This window comes from Mastigoproctus giganteus, chromosome 13 (assembly GCF_048544385.1).
Source record: "Mastigoproctus giganteus isolate SK-2022 chromosome 13, ASM4854438v1, whole genome shotgun sequence".
In the NCBI taxonomy this organism is placed as follows: domain Eukaryota; kingdom Metazoa; phylum Arthropoda; class Arachnida; order Uropygi; family Thelyphonidae; genus Mastigoproctus; species Mastigoproctus giganteus.
This window is the reverse complement of record NC_143587.1, coordinates 43,631,894-43,650,188: the sequence shown is the minus strand read 5'-3', so window position 1 is coordinate 43,650,188 and position 18,295 is coordinate 43,631,894. Positions and strand designations below refer to the sequence as shown.

The window sequence follows — 18,295 nt, the reverse complement described above, 5'->3', positions numbered from 1 at the left end:
CAGATCAATTGTGTCAAGGAAGCATCAGGAAAGAGGGCTTACTGTAGCTAGTACTAAGATTTTAATGGGTAATAGGATAGCTTGGAGGAAAATAAGACTAGTAGTCCAGGATTTGTTTGTATTCTCCTGTTCCTACTAGGAATAGGAGATTTGTATGATGTGAGAACTTTGTGTCAAACACAAATTAATAACACCAAGAGGTTATTTATTTTGAAAGTATACAATATATAATTAGTAGGATTCCTGTTAGTGAAAATATTAAAAGAAATAAATGACATTGTAAGAATTACCGGAATTTCATTTTTGTGCTTTTGAATAGTGAGGTTATAGTTACTGTTTCATTATTTCAAATGAAAATGTAGGGTGGGGATAACAAAATGTAAGAAACAATTTCAGATCTTCAGAGATGATTGTTACTCTGTTTCTCTTATATTTAAGTCAGAAAAGGAAGTAGTTTTGGAGTTTGTGTTGATGTAGCATTATAATTTGCAAGTGCTGCGTTCAACAGTGTCTGATTGCTGAACATGATGTAAAGACATTTCAAAACTTGCATGAAAAAATAAAATTATTTACATTTACTCTTTGTTACAAGGAACAGTTGTACAGTCCTTTATGGCAAGTTAGTCTGTGTGATACATTGCCATTTTCCACACATTTAGAGAGGTTTGTGTCCAGTTTCTTTTGGAAGAATTTAATCTTCTTCAGTCAAAATTGTAGCTACCTGATCTGGGGGTGATCAGTTAATTCAGGTGGTAGTGAGGAAGTGAGGTTCCCCCCCATGAATCCTTCCATGTTTTTTTAGCCTGCATAATGTAAGTTTTCTCATGAACATGCACTTCTATGGACAAATGTGTAAATATGAGTAACAAGCTCTGGTACCATTTAAAATCATTTGGGGAAAAAAGTAAGAGGATGGGGAGGACTACAAATGCCTTAAAAAAAAAAAAAAAGCCTGCAACTTGGAATGAAGCTTCTCCAGATGTGTGTAAACTTTTTTTTCACTAGTTTTGGTACATAGAACTACACCTATATTTTCTGTGTAATTTCAAAACACCTTGTGTAGTATTGGCTATTGAAAATTTTTGTACAGGCATACCTCGAATAACGAATAGGATGCTTTCCACAAAATTACTTCGTTAAGCGAAACTTCGTTTTCAGAGGTAAAAATACTATGGCCAGAATAGGGATACGTTCCTACGTAAAGAAAATGAAAATCTTTTTTTTTTTTTTTCGAACAAAGAAAAGTTTTATTAAATAAACAGTCAACTTACATACAAAGTGAAATCATATTTTAAAATATGAGTCTAAAGTTGATTGTTTATGCTCTTTTTCTCTTTCATTTAACAATTGCCTATACGGAGTTATTGCATTTAACACTGATCACTTAACAATAACACTTCTTCCTAAATCAGAATCATTTTCACTAAAAAAAATTTAAAACGTTTTCAATGTCATTTAAGCACCTTTTTAAATCTTTGGTTGTTAACACTTTTTCGGCGGGTACTTCTTTAACTTCGTCTTCATTATCTTTGTATTCGTTGCTAACAAGGTTTTCTAAATCTTTCACTGAAAAACCATCTTCTGCATTCAATAAATTTCTAACATCCTCTTCATCAACATTTTCGAAACCTATTGATTGAGCCATCTGGATAACTTCATTTCTAATTTCTTGGATGTTATTTTCTTCTTCTAGTACAACTTCTGGCCATATTTTGTGCCAAACTCCATTTAAGCATTTCTTAGTGACTTCTTTCCAAGAACTATCAATGTTTTCAATTGCGTTTTTAATGCTGTAGTTTTTCCAAAAAGTTTTAACTGTCATTTCCTCTTTATCCTCTAGTTCAGTTAAACTGCTTAATGTTCGACGCAGATAATAAGCTTTAAATGATGCTATTACTCCCTGATCCAATGGTTGAATCAGGAAAGTTGTGTTTGCTGGAAGAAACACAACTTTGACAGGAATGCATGTGTCCGTGTTAAGATTAGTAGGATGTCCCGGAGCATTATCTAACAACAAAAGAGCTTTTTCTTCAGTTTTTTTTGACAATACCGTTTTACTTCAGGACAAAAGTGGTTAACAAACCAATCAGTAAATAACTCCTTCGTAACCCACGCTTTTCTATTTGCTTTCCATATTACAGGTAAATTCATTTTTATGTTACCTTTTAACGCCCTCGGGTTTTCTGAATGGTAAACTAATAACTATTTTAATTTATAATTGCCAGAGGTATTTGATCTAAAGAGTAACGTTAAATGGTCTTTGGCTGCTTTGAACCCAGCAGCTGATTTTTCTTCAATAGAAATGAAGCTTTTTGTTGGTAGAACAAACCGCTTTCGTCAACATTGAACACCAAATTTGGAAAATTTTCAAGTTCAATTATTTCCTTTAGTTTTTCTGGAAACTTATTTGCAGCTTCTCCTGTTAATTTTACACTATGAATCCTGGCCCCTTTTTTAAATTTCTCGAACCAACCACGAGAAGCCCCAAAGGTTTCCATAATTTCTTCAGTTTGTTTAGATTTCAGGTGATTAAACTGGAATTTTTTTTTATGTTAAATGGGGCTTGAAATTGACGACTTCGTTATATTGAAGCTTCGTTATCAGAGGTAACATTAACCGAGGTATGCCTGTATTTCTTTTTATTAGAAGAGATAAACAGTTCTCCAAATATTCAGCATGTCAAAATGATTAATTAATGCTATTAAAAAAAACATTGAAATTAAAAGCTGTCTTTTATTGTATACCTGTCAAAACATGTAAAATATGAGATTGGTTTCTTGCACCTTCACAATAGTAATCTTAAAATTTCAACATCATCCCCCCCCCCATAAAAATAAAATTATTATTAATAGAATATTGCAAAAATTTCATATATGAAATGGAAGTTCTCTCTCCCTTTTCCCTTTAGTGGGTGTCTAATACCTGTTATATTTGGAGAAAACCTTGCAGAAAACAGTCAAGAAAATTAACCCAAAACAGTTTTCTAAAAATTAGACAAGTAGATATTCTGTTGAAGTACTCAATACTCTGCTCTGTATATGCTATTCACCACTTTGATTATGAGCAGAGCCATAGATACCTAATGGTGGCTTTGATCCCATATCAATAAATTCAATTGGCCTTCTTTTTTGAAAGAAATACAACATGCTTGCAAAGGAAGCATTTTGTTACATTAGTTGACAAACAATTTATTAAACTTGATTGTAAATCAGCAATTAATATTTAAATTTCAAGATAGCAAAACACTGTTCCCTGAAATCTTGGTAGGGTGGGGTGAAATAAGCTTTCCATAATCCAGAAATCTTTCAAAACTGGAAAAGCTGGCAGATATCAAGTTAATTATTTGGTCAATGAGAAAGTAGTGTATAGGACCTACAAAAACCAATGCTTGCACTGAACAAAGTAAACGTGGGTGGTATTTCATCTTGCTGTAAAAGTCCTTACTTTATCCCTTTTAATTTCTTAAAAGGGTGATGCTCTTAGCATGAAGCTGAACCCCACAGGTATTAAATTTGATTGAAAACTTTCATCAGAGGCTAAGTATTGCAGTTATGATTGCAAGAAAACTGAAGTTGATCATTATTAATTTCTTTTATTGGTCATAACTTGTAATTGATTAATGCTACTTACAAAAATATTGTTTTATATTACCCTAAACCTTTTTTTTTAGTTGGTAAGCCTTTGGACACTGTGAAGAATGAAAATCCTACACAAGAGGAAGTAAATCGTGTTCATGAAGAATACATTCAAAGGCTCCGTGAATTATTTGAGGAGAATAAAAAGAAACATGGATATGAGGATTTAATTTTAGAAATTTCAAAGTGAAATTTTTGTAATTTTTGGAACATGTTTTGATATATGCTACATTTTGAATGTTTTAAAAATGATTATAATTAACCTTTAAATATGAAGTAGATAGTTTAGTTTACCTTTTGCTACTATCACTGTGGTTTATATATATATAAAGGTTGTAAAAAATATTTCTGTTACATTAATCAAGGTCAGCATTTGAAATTTTTTCACTGAAAAAGTGTTTTTTGCACTTGTGTTAATGTACAGTTTTATGGAATGGTTATTGGTTTAATTTAGTTTGCACCTTAAATCCAGTGTGAGCCTAGTTTATTTTAAAAGTTAAAACTAATGAAAGCTATCACTTTGACATTGTAGTCATGGATGCAGCCCATGTCTTATTTCAAAATGGGGTTGCTGAGTAAAAAAAAAATTATAGAAAATATTGTCCACTACATTTTTAATACAAGTGAAATTTGGAGAGGTACCAAATAAATTTACATTCCACATTTATACTTTAAACTCTATTCTTAAGTAGTTGTACATTTTTAACTGTTCTCACAGTGCCTTTGAAAACTGAAGTTTGGGCTGTACTCATGACCAATGCATTAGAACTAAGTTGAAATGGTGATTTCAGTGATTAAAAATTATAAATAATGCCTTTAATTTCAAAGATAAATTTGAAATTAAAGGCAATTATTTTTAATGAATTTCTAACAATCTTGAATTAGCAAAGGTTAACAACTTCATTTATTCTACTAAATGATTTTTCGAATTATTGAGCACTGCTTTATTCTAACATGTTTATTTCATTCAGAAACTTAACACCCTTGAATTTTAAAACCATTTTCAATTCCTCTTTTAGTGGAATTGTTGATGGATCAGTTTAAATTCAGTACATTTTCTTATATGGTTCATTCAATCCTTGCTCTTTGAGAGTAACTGCTTCTGATATAACATCTGAAGTTTTAGATATATATATAGATGCTACACTTCTGTTAAACATGTTCACTGCTGCTTAGTGTATATCTGTCAAATGTCACTCAAGTAATGTTCCACTGATGCAAATATGCTTTCTGCTTAGACATCAGTGAACATATGCTGTAAAGCTAACAGGGTATGTAACAACCACTCAGTATCAGTGTACTAAGATCTGTGCTGTGTTAAGTTAATTTAGTTTTTACTCATCAGCCTTTACACACATACGAGAGACACAGGCATATTTAATACACAAGCATGGATTTTTTATGAATACATTTTTCCATTTAAAAAATAACCGGTGCTGCAAATCAAAATTAATAAGATTATTTGATGTAAAATTCACACTGTCACAATTCTAATAGATATTTTAATTTTTGCTTACTTCAGTTTGCCATTTTATCCTTATTTTTCATTTTAGTCACAAACATTTTTGAGTATTAATTTCTCTTGGTGATCTATGAGGTTTAAAACTAAAGGAAATATATTGTCTGGTCAGGAAGAGTTTGATTGCTTTACCAAACTTTATTTAGTATACCTTCCAAAAATGGAAGGTGGGTTTTGATTACTGTATTTATCTATGTTCCTCTTCCTATAATAGTTTACTTCTGTATTTACAATTTGTTCCTGAGTGCATTTTTTTTTCTATCAAAAAAAAAAAAAAACATGGTAGACACTCAAATTTTTAGTACCACCCCTTTAAAACTCATTAGTTCAGTTTGCTTCAATCTAAATTTACAGTAGTTTGGAGTCCTAGATAATCCCAGTGGCAATGTTATTTTGATTCACCTTTTAAAACACAAAGTTGGCCATATCAGTTTTATTTAGAAGTTAATATTTTAAGATCAGTCTTGACTCTTGGATTTTTGCAGGTAGGAATTTAGAGGTTGAATGAGAATTTTGAAAATTAATACTTTGTAATTTAGAATTGCAGTGGAATTCTTGTACTAAGCACAAAGTAATGCCTAGATTTCTCCTGTCAGAAATCTTGCACTTTGTACCTTCCTTTCTAGATGACACTATTCTTTACCTATTTTGAATTAATGTCAAATTAATCTTTTTTAATGATTATATGCTAAAGTTTGTGATGAGACATCTTGTGATAATGACAGGTTTTTAAATGACTTACCTGAGGTAGTAAACATATCCCATTCTAATTGTTAGCATGAGGTGTGTGTGCGTGCGCACGCGCGTGCGCACACACACACACACACACACACACACACACACACAGTAGAACCTGGATAAGAAATTCCCGCATAAAGTTTTCCCCTGTACTAGGTTTGGTTTCTTAAGTCCCAATTTCATCTTTATATGTTGTAATGTATTATTTTCCCAGGTAAAATTTTTGATAAAGAATACAGTGTATTATTATAATGATGTTTTCCCCCACTTAATACATTTTTAAATACGGACACCTCTGTAGCCAGGTGGGCAGGAGCAGCAGTGCATAGCACACGCTTCTTGATTAGACCGGGGTTCGAGCCTGTGACCACCAAATACAGAGGATGCAGAAAGGTTAGGGAATGACCACCGCATATCCCCGGAGCAGTATAGCCTTGGTTGCTAATTCTCCTAAAAACTAAATAACAACTACATTTTTAAATATAGAAATTATTTTTAATATTAAAAACTATTAAACGATGAAATGGCATCGTTTTTGATACATTTTATATTGTGAATGGTATGCCTTCACAACAAGTTGCCCTGGTGTTGCACTACCTCCAATAAGCAATGCTTCACTGATGAAGAAGACTAATGTTACTTATTCTCAGCAGATACTGCCACCACCCAGAGGTGGTGGCCGGTATCTGTCGAGAATCCATTGTTGAAGTGTTGCTTATTCAAGGTAGTTCAATATCAGGGCAACTCACTGTGAAGGCATTCACAATATGAGATATAACAGAAATGATGCCATTTCATCTGTTTCAGTGGTTCATTACGAACTAAAATGATTCTTGCCACTAACTTGTTCGATTAGTCAATTTTCTGTAGTCTGAGGCTTTCAGTGTTAAAACACTTGTTTCCCCATAGGCAGAGTAAAATATTTTACAAATTCTAAAATAGTACTTAAAAATCATCTTGAACTTATGTATGGTTATCTTTTCATTTTTATTTGTGTGGTTAATATTTCATACCCTTAGATTACTTTCCTGCGTAAGAAGTTCTAAACCTCCAGTCCCTTGGAAAACTTATCAGGATTCTGCTGTTTTTTTTTTTTGCTAAATTGTGTAAATAAATTTCATAGTAAAGTTCTTAAAGCTAAAAGTTTAAAAAGGAATTTACATGCCATATGTTTAAATGCAATTTTTTCACTTTGAAATGGATATTTGTTCCACACTTTACTTTATTTATAATCTTGATTCCATCAACTGTCTAGTTAGATTATTGAATTTTTTTATTATTATTATTACTATTTAAGTATGACTGCTATTATGATAAAAATGTTTTAGAGATGTCATATTTTCTCCCTTTATTAACAAGCTACATAATGTTTAAATTCTTGTTATAAGAAGGGCAGTGTGATATACAAGCATTATTGGACTGTTAAAGTTAGATTTTTGGGAATCTAGTCATCTTTCACCAGATTAGTTGGTAAGTTCATAGTAGTAACTACCTCCTAGAGTTATAATTAAAAGAATTTTTCAATATTTGAAACTGCTTATGTATATATGATTTGTAACTCAGCAGATTATTATATATTATTTATATAAGGTATTTGCATTATATACATTTTAATATAAGGTTTGTAAATTAAATTTAGCAGTTTTAAATTAACAAAATGAAAAATATTTGTTCTGATTAAATACAAGTTTGTTGTTTTGAAATGTAAATTTCAAAGTATACCGTGAATCCTAAAGTATTGATAATATAATTATCACTCATACATAAAATGTTTATATATTCTATAAAAAATATTTTTATAGAATTTGATTCTATAAACATTTCTTAAATGAGTTATTGTTAAATGAACTGTTGTTTGAGATGGTGAAAAGCTGTAGCTCGTTTTAAAGAAGTTCCTGATGTGTAGAAAGTTTTTTATTCTAGTCATCTTTGTTTTATTCATATTTCAAATATTTAAAAAAACAATTAATGAGAAGGTATGTCCAATTTTAATACTAGTTTTATACTAATGCACTTGCTGTTAACATACTGTTTGTTAAATTTTTATTTACGAAATTGTTTTGCACAAATAAAACAAGTGCAGTGAACAAATTTTATAAAATTGCATTGATATTTTATTTATTTGACAATATATTACTAAATAATTAGATATGCACTTGCAACAGTAATAAGAAAAAGAATGACTAAGAAAAGAAAAATGCAATTGACTTTCAGTTATCTCAGTGTATTTGTATTAGAACAAGTGTAAATAATACAAAATACTTTTTTTCCCCCTGTAAACACAAGTAAGATTAATCACAGGTATTCCAATCTGTTCTACTAATTAAGCATTAACTATGAACTTGCCCAAACCATAAATAGAAGATTTATTACTATTCATGATATCAGCACCAATAGTGAACTTTATTTATTTTTTTTTTTTTCAACCATTTTTTGGTATTAAATGATACAGCTCAGTGTGTTAAACGAAAGCTGAAATTAACAGTGAATAAAATTATATTTTCCCAAGTGCTCCACGTTCTCTTCCTAAAAAAATAAACTGAACATTTAGGTACATGGCTTATTCACGAATTTAATCCAAAGCTTGGGATTTCTCCTAAGGCCAGTCGAGCAAATAAAAGTGCTGCATTTTTAATTGTCCATCTGGCTACTGCCTAAAAACTTGTTTATTAATGATATTTATTAAAGTGAAACTTGGAATGTTGCACTGCATAAAATGTTAGATTCTTTCTTTTGGAAATGTACATTCTTGTTTCCCAGAAATGTGTAATTCATTTAAATATTAGGATCATATGGCTTTTGGAACTGAAATATAATTAGTCCAATACTGTTTGCTGCTCAGTGGATATGAAAAGTAGTGGGTTATGGAGCATGGTCATTTGTCACTTTGCCTTACTGATGGCAGAAATTGCCACCCCATTTTGTGCAGCTCAAGATTCTGAGTTTGTCATGCTTTACTAGTGTAATCTGTATACAAGACTGGATTTACTGAGGTACAATTGCTCCAAGGCCCTAAAGTGGTGGGAGCCCAGCCAGTGGTGTGCTGGTAAATATTTAACAACCAGCTCGCTAAAAAAAAAAAAAAAAAAAAAAAAAAACCCAAGAATGTATGTATGTATTGTAAGTTTTTTACTGATTTACAACAATTAGGAATACAAAAATTTCATACAATAAAAATATTCTTTTTTTTTTTTTAATTGTAATCCATATAGCCAATTGATTCTCAATGTTTTTGTTTACTTTTGCTGAGCTCTTGTATATGTAGCCAATCTATGGTTGCGATTCAACCATGATTGGACAAATGGAGTTGCATCCCAATCTGATAATTAAATCTGATGTGTGATCTGTTGATAAACTATTTCATTTCTCACCCTCGTACAAATTATGTTCATTAGACTGAAACCTCTTTTAGTTTCAGCACTACTGATTGCAATAGTGCTAACTGTCTTTTTAGCCTAAATGTGCTAGCCATTGTGGATTGAAGTGTGTGCCACCCTACACTTTATAGCCATTGTCAGTGTAACAATCAGCTTGCACAAGCTGGCTGCAGCACACCACTGGGCCCAGTCCAGTAGAGGCAAGAAAAAAAAAAAAAATCATTCTCTTGATAGAAAATAGTTCACTGAATTTTTTTTCTTTTTCATGTCTTAAATGGGGTGCATGGAGTATTTAGGAAATATGGTATTAGAAACTGTAGCAAAACAGCTGAAAGCTACTGAAGTAGTACAGCTTTATGAGATTATCTGACTCTCATAGCCTTACTGTGGGTAATTACCAGTGACATGAAGGATTTAGGAGAAACATTGTAAATTGCAATTTATTTCTTATTTTTTAAAAGTTACATTTTAATATTTTGCAGTTTATTTAACCTATAAACTATTCCCACTGATGCACTTTCTCAATGAAATCCATAGCTTCACTTCATAATCATTTAATTTTTAAAGCCTGACATTGATAATTGGATTTTTGAATATCAAACAGTTTTCACATACTGATCTCATTGAACATCACATTAGACTGTTATTAAACTGGTTAAAACATTTGTTGATCTGCCGTGTCCTGCGATATATCATAAGTTCAAGTTTCTTTAATGATATATGATAATCTTTATAAGATTCAAAAACTTGAATGAAGTAATCTTGAACAATTTTTGAATTTATGTAGATTACTCAAAAATATATATTAACTTAATTAGTAACATTACTAATTTCATCTTGAATGACCACGTTTTGTATTGTAATGATTGTCACCATTTTGACATTTTTATTTAATTATTATAATATATACCACTCAAATTTCAGCATCAGCTGCTCTTGCTATCATTTGATAGTAAGAGCATCTAAGTCAATTTATGTGATTTATTAAAATTAACCTGTATTCTTTTTCTTAGAATATAATTGCAGTGTATTACTAGACTAACTACTGTTCTCAGGTGTAAAGAAATTTATATTCCTACTGTAATTGAATTCAGAACTAGTTGTTTTATAGATTTCTGTAGAGTTATTTAAAATTCATATTAGTCTTCCAGAAGTTGACCAAATTGTCCAGTCAACTGAAACTGCAGGTATTGAATTATATTCAAGTTCTGTTGTTACTGTTTAGACTGTTTTAATCATTCCTATTTTGTAATTTTTATGCAGTTTGTTAGTCACAAATATCTGATGGCCTTATTATAAAGATATATTTTAATAAAGTGCATATTTTTATTATAATCGGTCTTTTTTTTTGTCCATTATGGATAATGCTGAATTTTATATTAAGAAATACACACTGTCACCGCCACAAAAATTGGTTTTTAATTAAACAATCTTACTTAGGTGTAAGTAAGATCTGACCAGTCTTCATCTGAAGCTTCAAAATAATTAAATCAGTTAATTTAAATAAAAACTCGTTTAATGTGACATGACAGCATTAGCCTTAGTAAAATGCTGATAGTCCCTCCCCAGCAATGGGACCAATGTCAGTTGCCTTGAGTACTTAATAATTGTTTGTGTTTGGAAATTATACCGTGAGATAATTAATAGGAATTAATACAGATAAAGCGAAACAATTCATAACAAAAATTACATGAATGGAAGAACAGTGAGCTCATAGGCCTAAGGGCCCATGAGCTCATTATTGTACATTATTCTAATGTAATTGTACTATGTAGCAAATGTTCAAAAAAAAATATCTTCATTTCATAGTGTTACTTTATGAATTAAGTATGCTGATTCCAATTATGACCTTAGTTTTTGCATAGCATCGATGGTAATTGTTTTTAGCTAAGAAATGAAAAGGGTAAATATGAACTAATATTATATCAGATTTGTTAACAATATTTATCATTCTTTACAGAATGGAATACAGCAGGCCCCCGTTATAATGCAGTTTGCTTTCCGCTGATTCGCTATAACGCTGTTCTTATATTGTAACCTGTATCTGACTATAATGCTCTTTTACAGATTGCATTTTTGGCATATTTAATGAAACTGTTTCATTTGATGGAGTCGATAGCTTGAAAATGAATAGCGAAACAGCATTAAAATGTTTCCCATGCTCAGTGAAAATTTTCTCGCACGCTAATTGCAGTACAGTGACTTGTTCCGAGATCAACATTTTAAAAAATGATCAAGTATATTGCTTGTAATATTTGCATTATATGCATTTATCCGAAGTCTAGTCATCACTCAGTACAGTATTAGACATCGTGCATAACGGACAGTTTACTCGAACATTGTGTCGTAATTCATGCAACTAACGCAGTTACATTTTCAAAGAGTTAATAATGGTCGATAAGAATGAAAAAAGCAACATTTGGGCACAGTACAAAGACTAAATGTAAGAAAGACAATTTGAAAATTAAATTAGACATTTTGAAGCAAATAGATTCCAGTCAATGACAAGCAGATGTGTGCCATAATTTAGGACTTGCAAGTTTAACTGTATGAACAATTATAAAAAAAAAAAAAAAAAAAAATTAATTTTAGCAACGGGAAAGATAGCTGTTCCACTGCAAGCAACTAGGGCTAGGCCAGCTATTAGGAATGAAAGGGAAAGACTAACTTATTTTATTGAAGATAATATCCAATGCAGATATTCTTAATCAGTTAAGTTAAATATTATAATAAAAAAAAAATTTTCTGGAATCATTTAAAACTGGTAAGGGCTGGTTGAATGATTTAAAATCCAGGGAGAAGCCGCAAGTGCAGATCGAGCCGAAACTTTAAAAAAATAACTTGTTAAAATTATTGAAGGGTATGTTTTATACTTAAGTTTTTAACATAGGCGAAGCAGGACTTTTGTGGAAACGAATGCCTAAAGTTTCATATTGAAAGAAGACATGCCAGCTTTCAAAGCGGCGAAGGATCAGTTGACTTTACTGTTGGGTGGTAATGCTGTGGGGAATTTAAAATTAATACCCATTTTAGTTTATTTGGAAGAGGGCCAAAGTTCAACCCAAAATCAACACATTTTTCATGATTAAATTCATCAATTAAATTAAAATCAATTTAGATCAATTAAATTCACGATTTTAATTGGAATTAAGTTTAATTTTGATACGTAAATAGTTACCACATAATTATAATGTAAGGCAGAATATTTTATATGTACAAATATTTGAATATTAAATATTTTGACCGTCATTTGTGCATCTTTTCACTACCGTTTATTATTGATTAGGAAATATCCTATGGCACCAACCGCAATCCCAGGGGCTCACATCTGGTGAGTATGGGCTTGGCATACCCAGGGTCAGGCGTTCTTCATTGCATTTGGTTAGACCCTAAGGCACTTCTTCCTGACTGGTTGAGGCCTTTTAATTGAACAAACTTCTGAGATGTAATCCCAGTTATACCTGTTCACTAGTTCATCCAATTCTGAAAAATTCTTTGGAAGTGGATTGGCAATTGGCAGATTTCCAATCCACTTCCACTTCATGTGCTGCCAGTGGCCATATAGGCTGCCGTCAAGTGTTATGCATCTCCTGAGTTTAAAACTAAGTGTCACAACATAATTTTATATTGACTTTTGAAAATAAACTTTTTTAATATCTGATTTTATTATATTGCCTTCTCGTATTTTATGTATCAGAGAATTTAGCAATATTATTATATAACCATATAATAGGAAAGTTATTATTATGTAATAACTGGTGTATTTTTGTGTTATTAAATTCAAATACAAATGTAGATTGGTTCTTGAGGCTGTCACAGACATTCAGATATATCAACCTGGGCTTTGCTACCTTGAGAGTCAAACACTGATGGAAATGATATTCAGGAGACATGCAAGTCAAAGGGACCGAATTTTAGCGAAGTCCATTCTGTGACAACTAAATCCTCTACTTGCACCTTCACGATGGTGGGACTGCTTGCAAACCAACTTGCCCTTGTGGCAAGTTGGTTTGCATTATTGAGGAAGTTTTATGGGCCTTTCACAATGTGGCTGAGTTAGTCAGGTCTTGGGCAAGGAGAGCATGGCTTTTTCCTCCTGAAAACTGGTCTTTCATCCAACAAACAAAAAATCAACCACAACACATTCAATTTACAAATAGTATACATAGAGCATATGGCCTTTGTTGCTGATGCTCCTAAAACCATACTACAAACAGCTAACCAACATAAGCAGGTGTCGAAGTGTGGAATCCACACAACAAAATGTTACCAAGCAATGCTACATGGTATGTGACCCATTACCTCTGCAATACCACCACTTTGCTTATTGGAGGTTTGAAGTGAACCCATGTTTAGTCTCCATAGCAAGAGAAAATAAGTACACAGCACAGAGAGTTATTTACATTGCAGGAGCTTAAGTCAGTTATAACAATACTAAACCTTCAAAAATGTCCCGGACGCCATTTAATAAAAAATTTAATTGTTAAATTTCATGATTTATATCTGGAGAGCTCATTAAACATGCTTAATAAGTGCTTAGTGGAAAATATTTTTCCAGGCGTATGGAAATGTGCAATTTTAAAAATAATTCTGAAACCAGGCAAAGATCCGAACAATCCAAAGGCTACTGACCAATATTGGCCAAATTAGGTAAAATTTTTGAGCATTCCTTAAATATACATATTAAGGTCATAAATAACAGTAATAATTTAAATACGGGTTTAAGGCAGGTTAATCTGCTGAAAATGCTATTGATTTAATAAGTTATTGTTAATATCTTTTGTAGTGTTCATAGATTTTGAGGAGGCCTTTGACTCACTATGGTGAATAGTGTTCTACAAGTATTAGTAAAGATGAGTTGTAGTCATCAATTATACCAAGTTATTTTTCAGATCGGAAGATATCTGTAAGAGCTTGTAACTCGAGATACGAACAAATGATATACAGAGGCTCTGTATTAGGACCAATATTTGGAACATGGAGTTAGATCAGTGGCTCTGAGTCTTGAATACTGCCATAGAATGGCATATGCAGATAATTTGGTTATGTGTATTCCTGAGGATACATGAGGATTAGAAGCTAGAGGTAAAATAATGGATGATTTAATATTATTATTAGCCATATGGTGTGAGGAAGCCTGAGGCTTTTGCTGCATGTTTGATCTCGTTGCTACTACTAAAGTACTCTAGATATCTGATCAGGAAGATGACAACTAATCTCGATTGGGTTGCAGAAGAGGAATCTGCTGGTATTTGAATCATACTGCCATTAGCAATGGCCAAGGTATAACTTGGAAAATGCCAATATACAGCAATCATTGTCGTTTGCACTATGTAATTCTCATACAATTATACTTTTCTCTGTTATTTGAGCAGCAGGATATAATATAATATAGCTCCAACTTAATTCCGACACACGTTAACATGAAAATCTCAATAGATTTCCTTAGACTCGTGGACTCAATACATCAGTGAACATGAGCATTTGTCACTGGTGTTTAAGCAGAAAAATACCATGAAAGGACAGAATTCATGGGGTTCCTGGGCAATGCGATGCTGCCACCCCCTCTTGCTAGTGGACCGACCAACCCCCCCATGCTTGGCAGGTATATAGTTACACTGCATTCATGTAGATGGTAATTTGGTTATGGGCTAATACACCATTTCTAGTAATAAGATAAAATTTATGGTGTTTAAACATTCATTTAATTAAAGACCACTAATACTTCTTCATATTTATAGTAAACATACAACATGTGAAAAGTTATACCTGGGATTGTGCTTAATTTAAATCCACTGTCACCCCCAGGTATTAGTGAGTGTTTAATTAATTTAACACTCCAAATGAGTGTTAAATTAAGCTTTAACACTCATTTGGAGGAGTTAGAAAATAAAATTAGGTAGTTTTAGTGTGGCAGTAATTTGAGTAACTAGAACTGAATGGGAGTTACATAAAAAAATATATTACAGTTATAAGTCAGTATTTTTACTGATAGTCTTATATGGAGCTGGAAGTTGGTTTGACAAAGTTAAAAACGTAAAGTTTAGGAATAAGTTAAATTCCATACAAAGAGTAACTTTATTAGCAATGAACCCGGTGCACAGAATTGTCTTGACAAATGCCTTACAGGTGATTGCTGGAGTTTTGCCGCTTGATTTTCAAGTAATAGTCAAGGGTTGCATGTTTTAAGAAAGGTAAAGAATTAAGTGTAATGGGGATTAATACTTGTACAGATAATAATATTAAAAAAGAAAAAGGTGGATTTTAAATGAATTATATTTAGTTTGGCAAATGAGATGGAATAATAGTGAAACTGGTGTAGTTACAAGGCAATTTTTACTAGATATAAAATTTATAGGCACTAATAGAATAAAGTGCGTTTTTCCTACAATGATTAACAGGACACCAGTCTCTTAAAGCAAAGTTAGTGCAGTTAAGATTAGAGGAAGATGCTAATTGCATATGTGGCTATTCTTGGAGTCCTATTCTGTTTGTCAGTTGTATAATAAACTTAAAATAGTGTAAGAGTACATACTCTTAATAATATGAATATATTTTTCTGAATTAAATGCATGAAGGGTAGAGAAAATATAGTAAATATTAAGGTTTGAATATACTGGATTTAGAAATAGGGGGTTATAGATGTGTGAATTAAATAGCTGTTAAACGGAAACAAGTAACAAATAGTTCAGAGGTTGAACTGAGAGTAAACAAAACAGTGGCCCATCATAGGGAAGGAGTGGCATTTGTGAACAGGTGAGAAAGGGTTACAAAGAGTGGGGAACAATAGGATCCAGTTATGAAGTGCCTTTTTATCTATGCTGCAAAGTGGGCGAGTGATGGGACAGTGTCGTTTGCATTGAAACAGTAGGCCAAATTTAGGTAAATTGGCATCATTTAGCAAAACTGAAAATAGTTACTTTTGGAAGTGCTTGGCATATGCAAAAAGGTGGTAATGCTAGAGTGCGAAACAGGAAAACAAAATTACAAGGGGGGGGGGGTTGTTTGTTGTATGAGGGCAATGATTATGCTAAGATTTTTGTAGCAAATAGTAAAGAGTGAGAAACTAAGTATAGCATTGGGAATGGTTGAGTCCTGTGGGAGGTGTTCTAAACTTCTCAGGAAAAAGGGTTCAAAGAGAGTTAGGAAGATTTTTGAGAGAGGATGAGTTGCGGCTTTGAGTTAGAGTTTAGAAATTGTGGAAGCAAGATGAAGGGGAAAAAAAAGTAGTGAACCAGAGAGGTGAGTACATGGAGAGTTGCAGATTTCAGTTGATTTCAGAATGGAAGTTTGAGAGATCTAAGATGAAGGGGAAAAAAAGGTAATGGCGAGGGTGTGCGGACAAGTGAGAAACGTGCACTTAAGGTTTAACAACAGGTGGTCAGCGTGTCTAGCAACGTAATAACATGCTGCACTTCTGAAGTTAAATCGTGTAGGAATCTACAGATGTATCTAGATCTGGTCCCATCAAGAATGAGCCAGGTATGCAGATGTGAGTCAAGAAATATATATATGGAAGGAGTGTCTAGTCCAAGAGCCCCAGAAGGAGAGAAACTGCCAGAAAGATTTAAAACTGATGTGAGAAGCCTGTCTGCCACGAAAAAAAAAAAAAAAAACTGAGTGCAAAAGAATTGAAAGTTTTGGAATGTGTGTGCCAGTTTTTATGGAACTCTAAACTCATAGACTTATAAGCTGAACTCTGAGAAATTGTTTGATAGTTTCTTTCAAAGGAAATCCTTTTTTCTAATGTACAATTAAGTCATTAAATTGGATTAGATTATGTATATAGTTAATTATCATTAAATGATGTAAGGTACTAAAGGGGTAAAGAAGAAAAAATATAAGGGAATTAATAATAGAATAGATCACATGCGTAATAAGATGATAATGTGGTAACCTATATTATTATTCTAGACAATGTGTTAACAGATGATAATAGAATAGATAAGATTCTAGGTGTGTAATTGTAAAAGGAAGAAAAATTTATTTTATTGAGAAACCTTGAGAAAAAAATGGGAACCCTACCCTGTATCAGAACAGGAAAGTAACAGATGCTTGAGTGAGTTTGTAGCAGGTACTACTGATGTAAGGGATAAAAATAGTAATTTATTTGACAGAAATAAGTGATTTGTAGTAAGGGTCAAGATTCAGAGATGGGTACCCCTTCCAGACTGCTAGCGATACAGCCGTGATTGATGGGTGCTGACTCCGCCCAGTGTCATGTGATCTCCTGAATATACGGAAACATCTGGCATGGGTGCCATGCAGTGCGTGTCACCATTTTCTGAAATTATTTCTAAATTTTCTGAAACTTGTGTGGGTTATGAACTTTGCTGTTCGAAATATCGTGTTAATATTTGATTAGCCGATTATTTAATTTTTTGGATGCGTAATTGAAAACAAAAAAAGTTGTTTGGTTTTGGAAAAGGCTGAATAATGTGTATCAGGAGCAGGAGCCTCCGCAGAAGGGGGGGTATGGGGGATAAAATTCTCCCTATTTGCATATTCGGTTGCTTGCGATTTACTTTTTTGGTTGAGTGCGGGTATCTGTTGTATTGGGTGTTTTTTTTTTTTTTTTTTTTTTTTCCTGCGAAATATTAGTTCGAAAATGTTGGGTCGTTTAGAAAATAATTCGATTGATGAGGTGAGTGGTTTTCTGTCTTTTTAGCATTTCTGTTGACAGGCATCGGCAATTTTCAGTGTGAAATCATCTAGTTATCCGTGATTATCCAATTGCTTGTGATTTACTTTTTGCTTTACCTTGGTTAAGTGCGGATGTCTCTTCTATTGGATGATTTATTCCTGCGAAATATTAGTGCGAAAATGTTGGATCATTTAGAAAACAATTCAATTGATGAGGTGAATGGTTTCTGTCCTTTTAGCATTTCTGTTGACAGGCATTGGCAATTTTCAGTGTTAATGCTCACGAAATTGTTTAGTAATCAGTAGTTGCACATGGTGTTAATTTTTGTTACAAATCATGTGGTAATTACTTGTTTTTTAATGTTCGGGCAGAAAAGCAGGGG

General features: G+C 32.4%; 1 protein-coding gene across 1 annotated transcript in view; it reads left to right on the top strand.

Moving 5' to 3' along the window:
* LOC150075994 (2-acylglycerol O-acyltransferase 2-like) overlaps positions 1-3,825 on the top strand; it is a 50,071-nt gene extending 46,246 nt beyond the window's left edge. The window contains exon 5 of the mRNA XM_090387227.1: positions 3,671-3,825. Coding sequence (XP_090243353.1) covers positions 3,671-3,825 — 155 coding nt within the window. The remainder of the gene's footprint in view (positions 1-3,670) is intronic.
* The last annotated feature ends 14,470 nt before the right edge of the window (positions 3,826-18,295 follow it).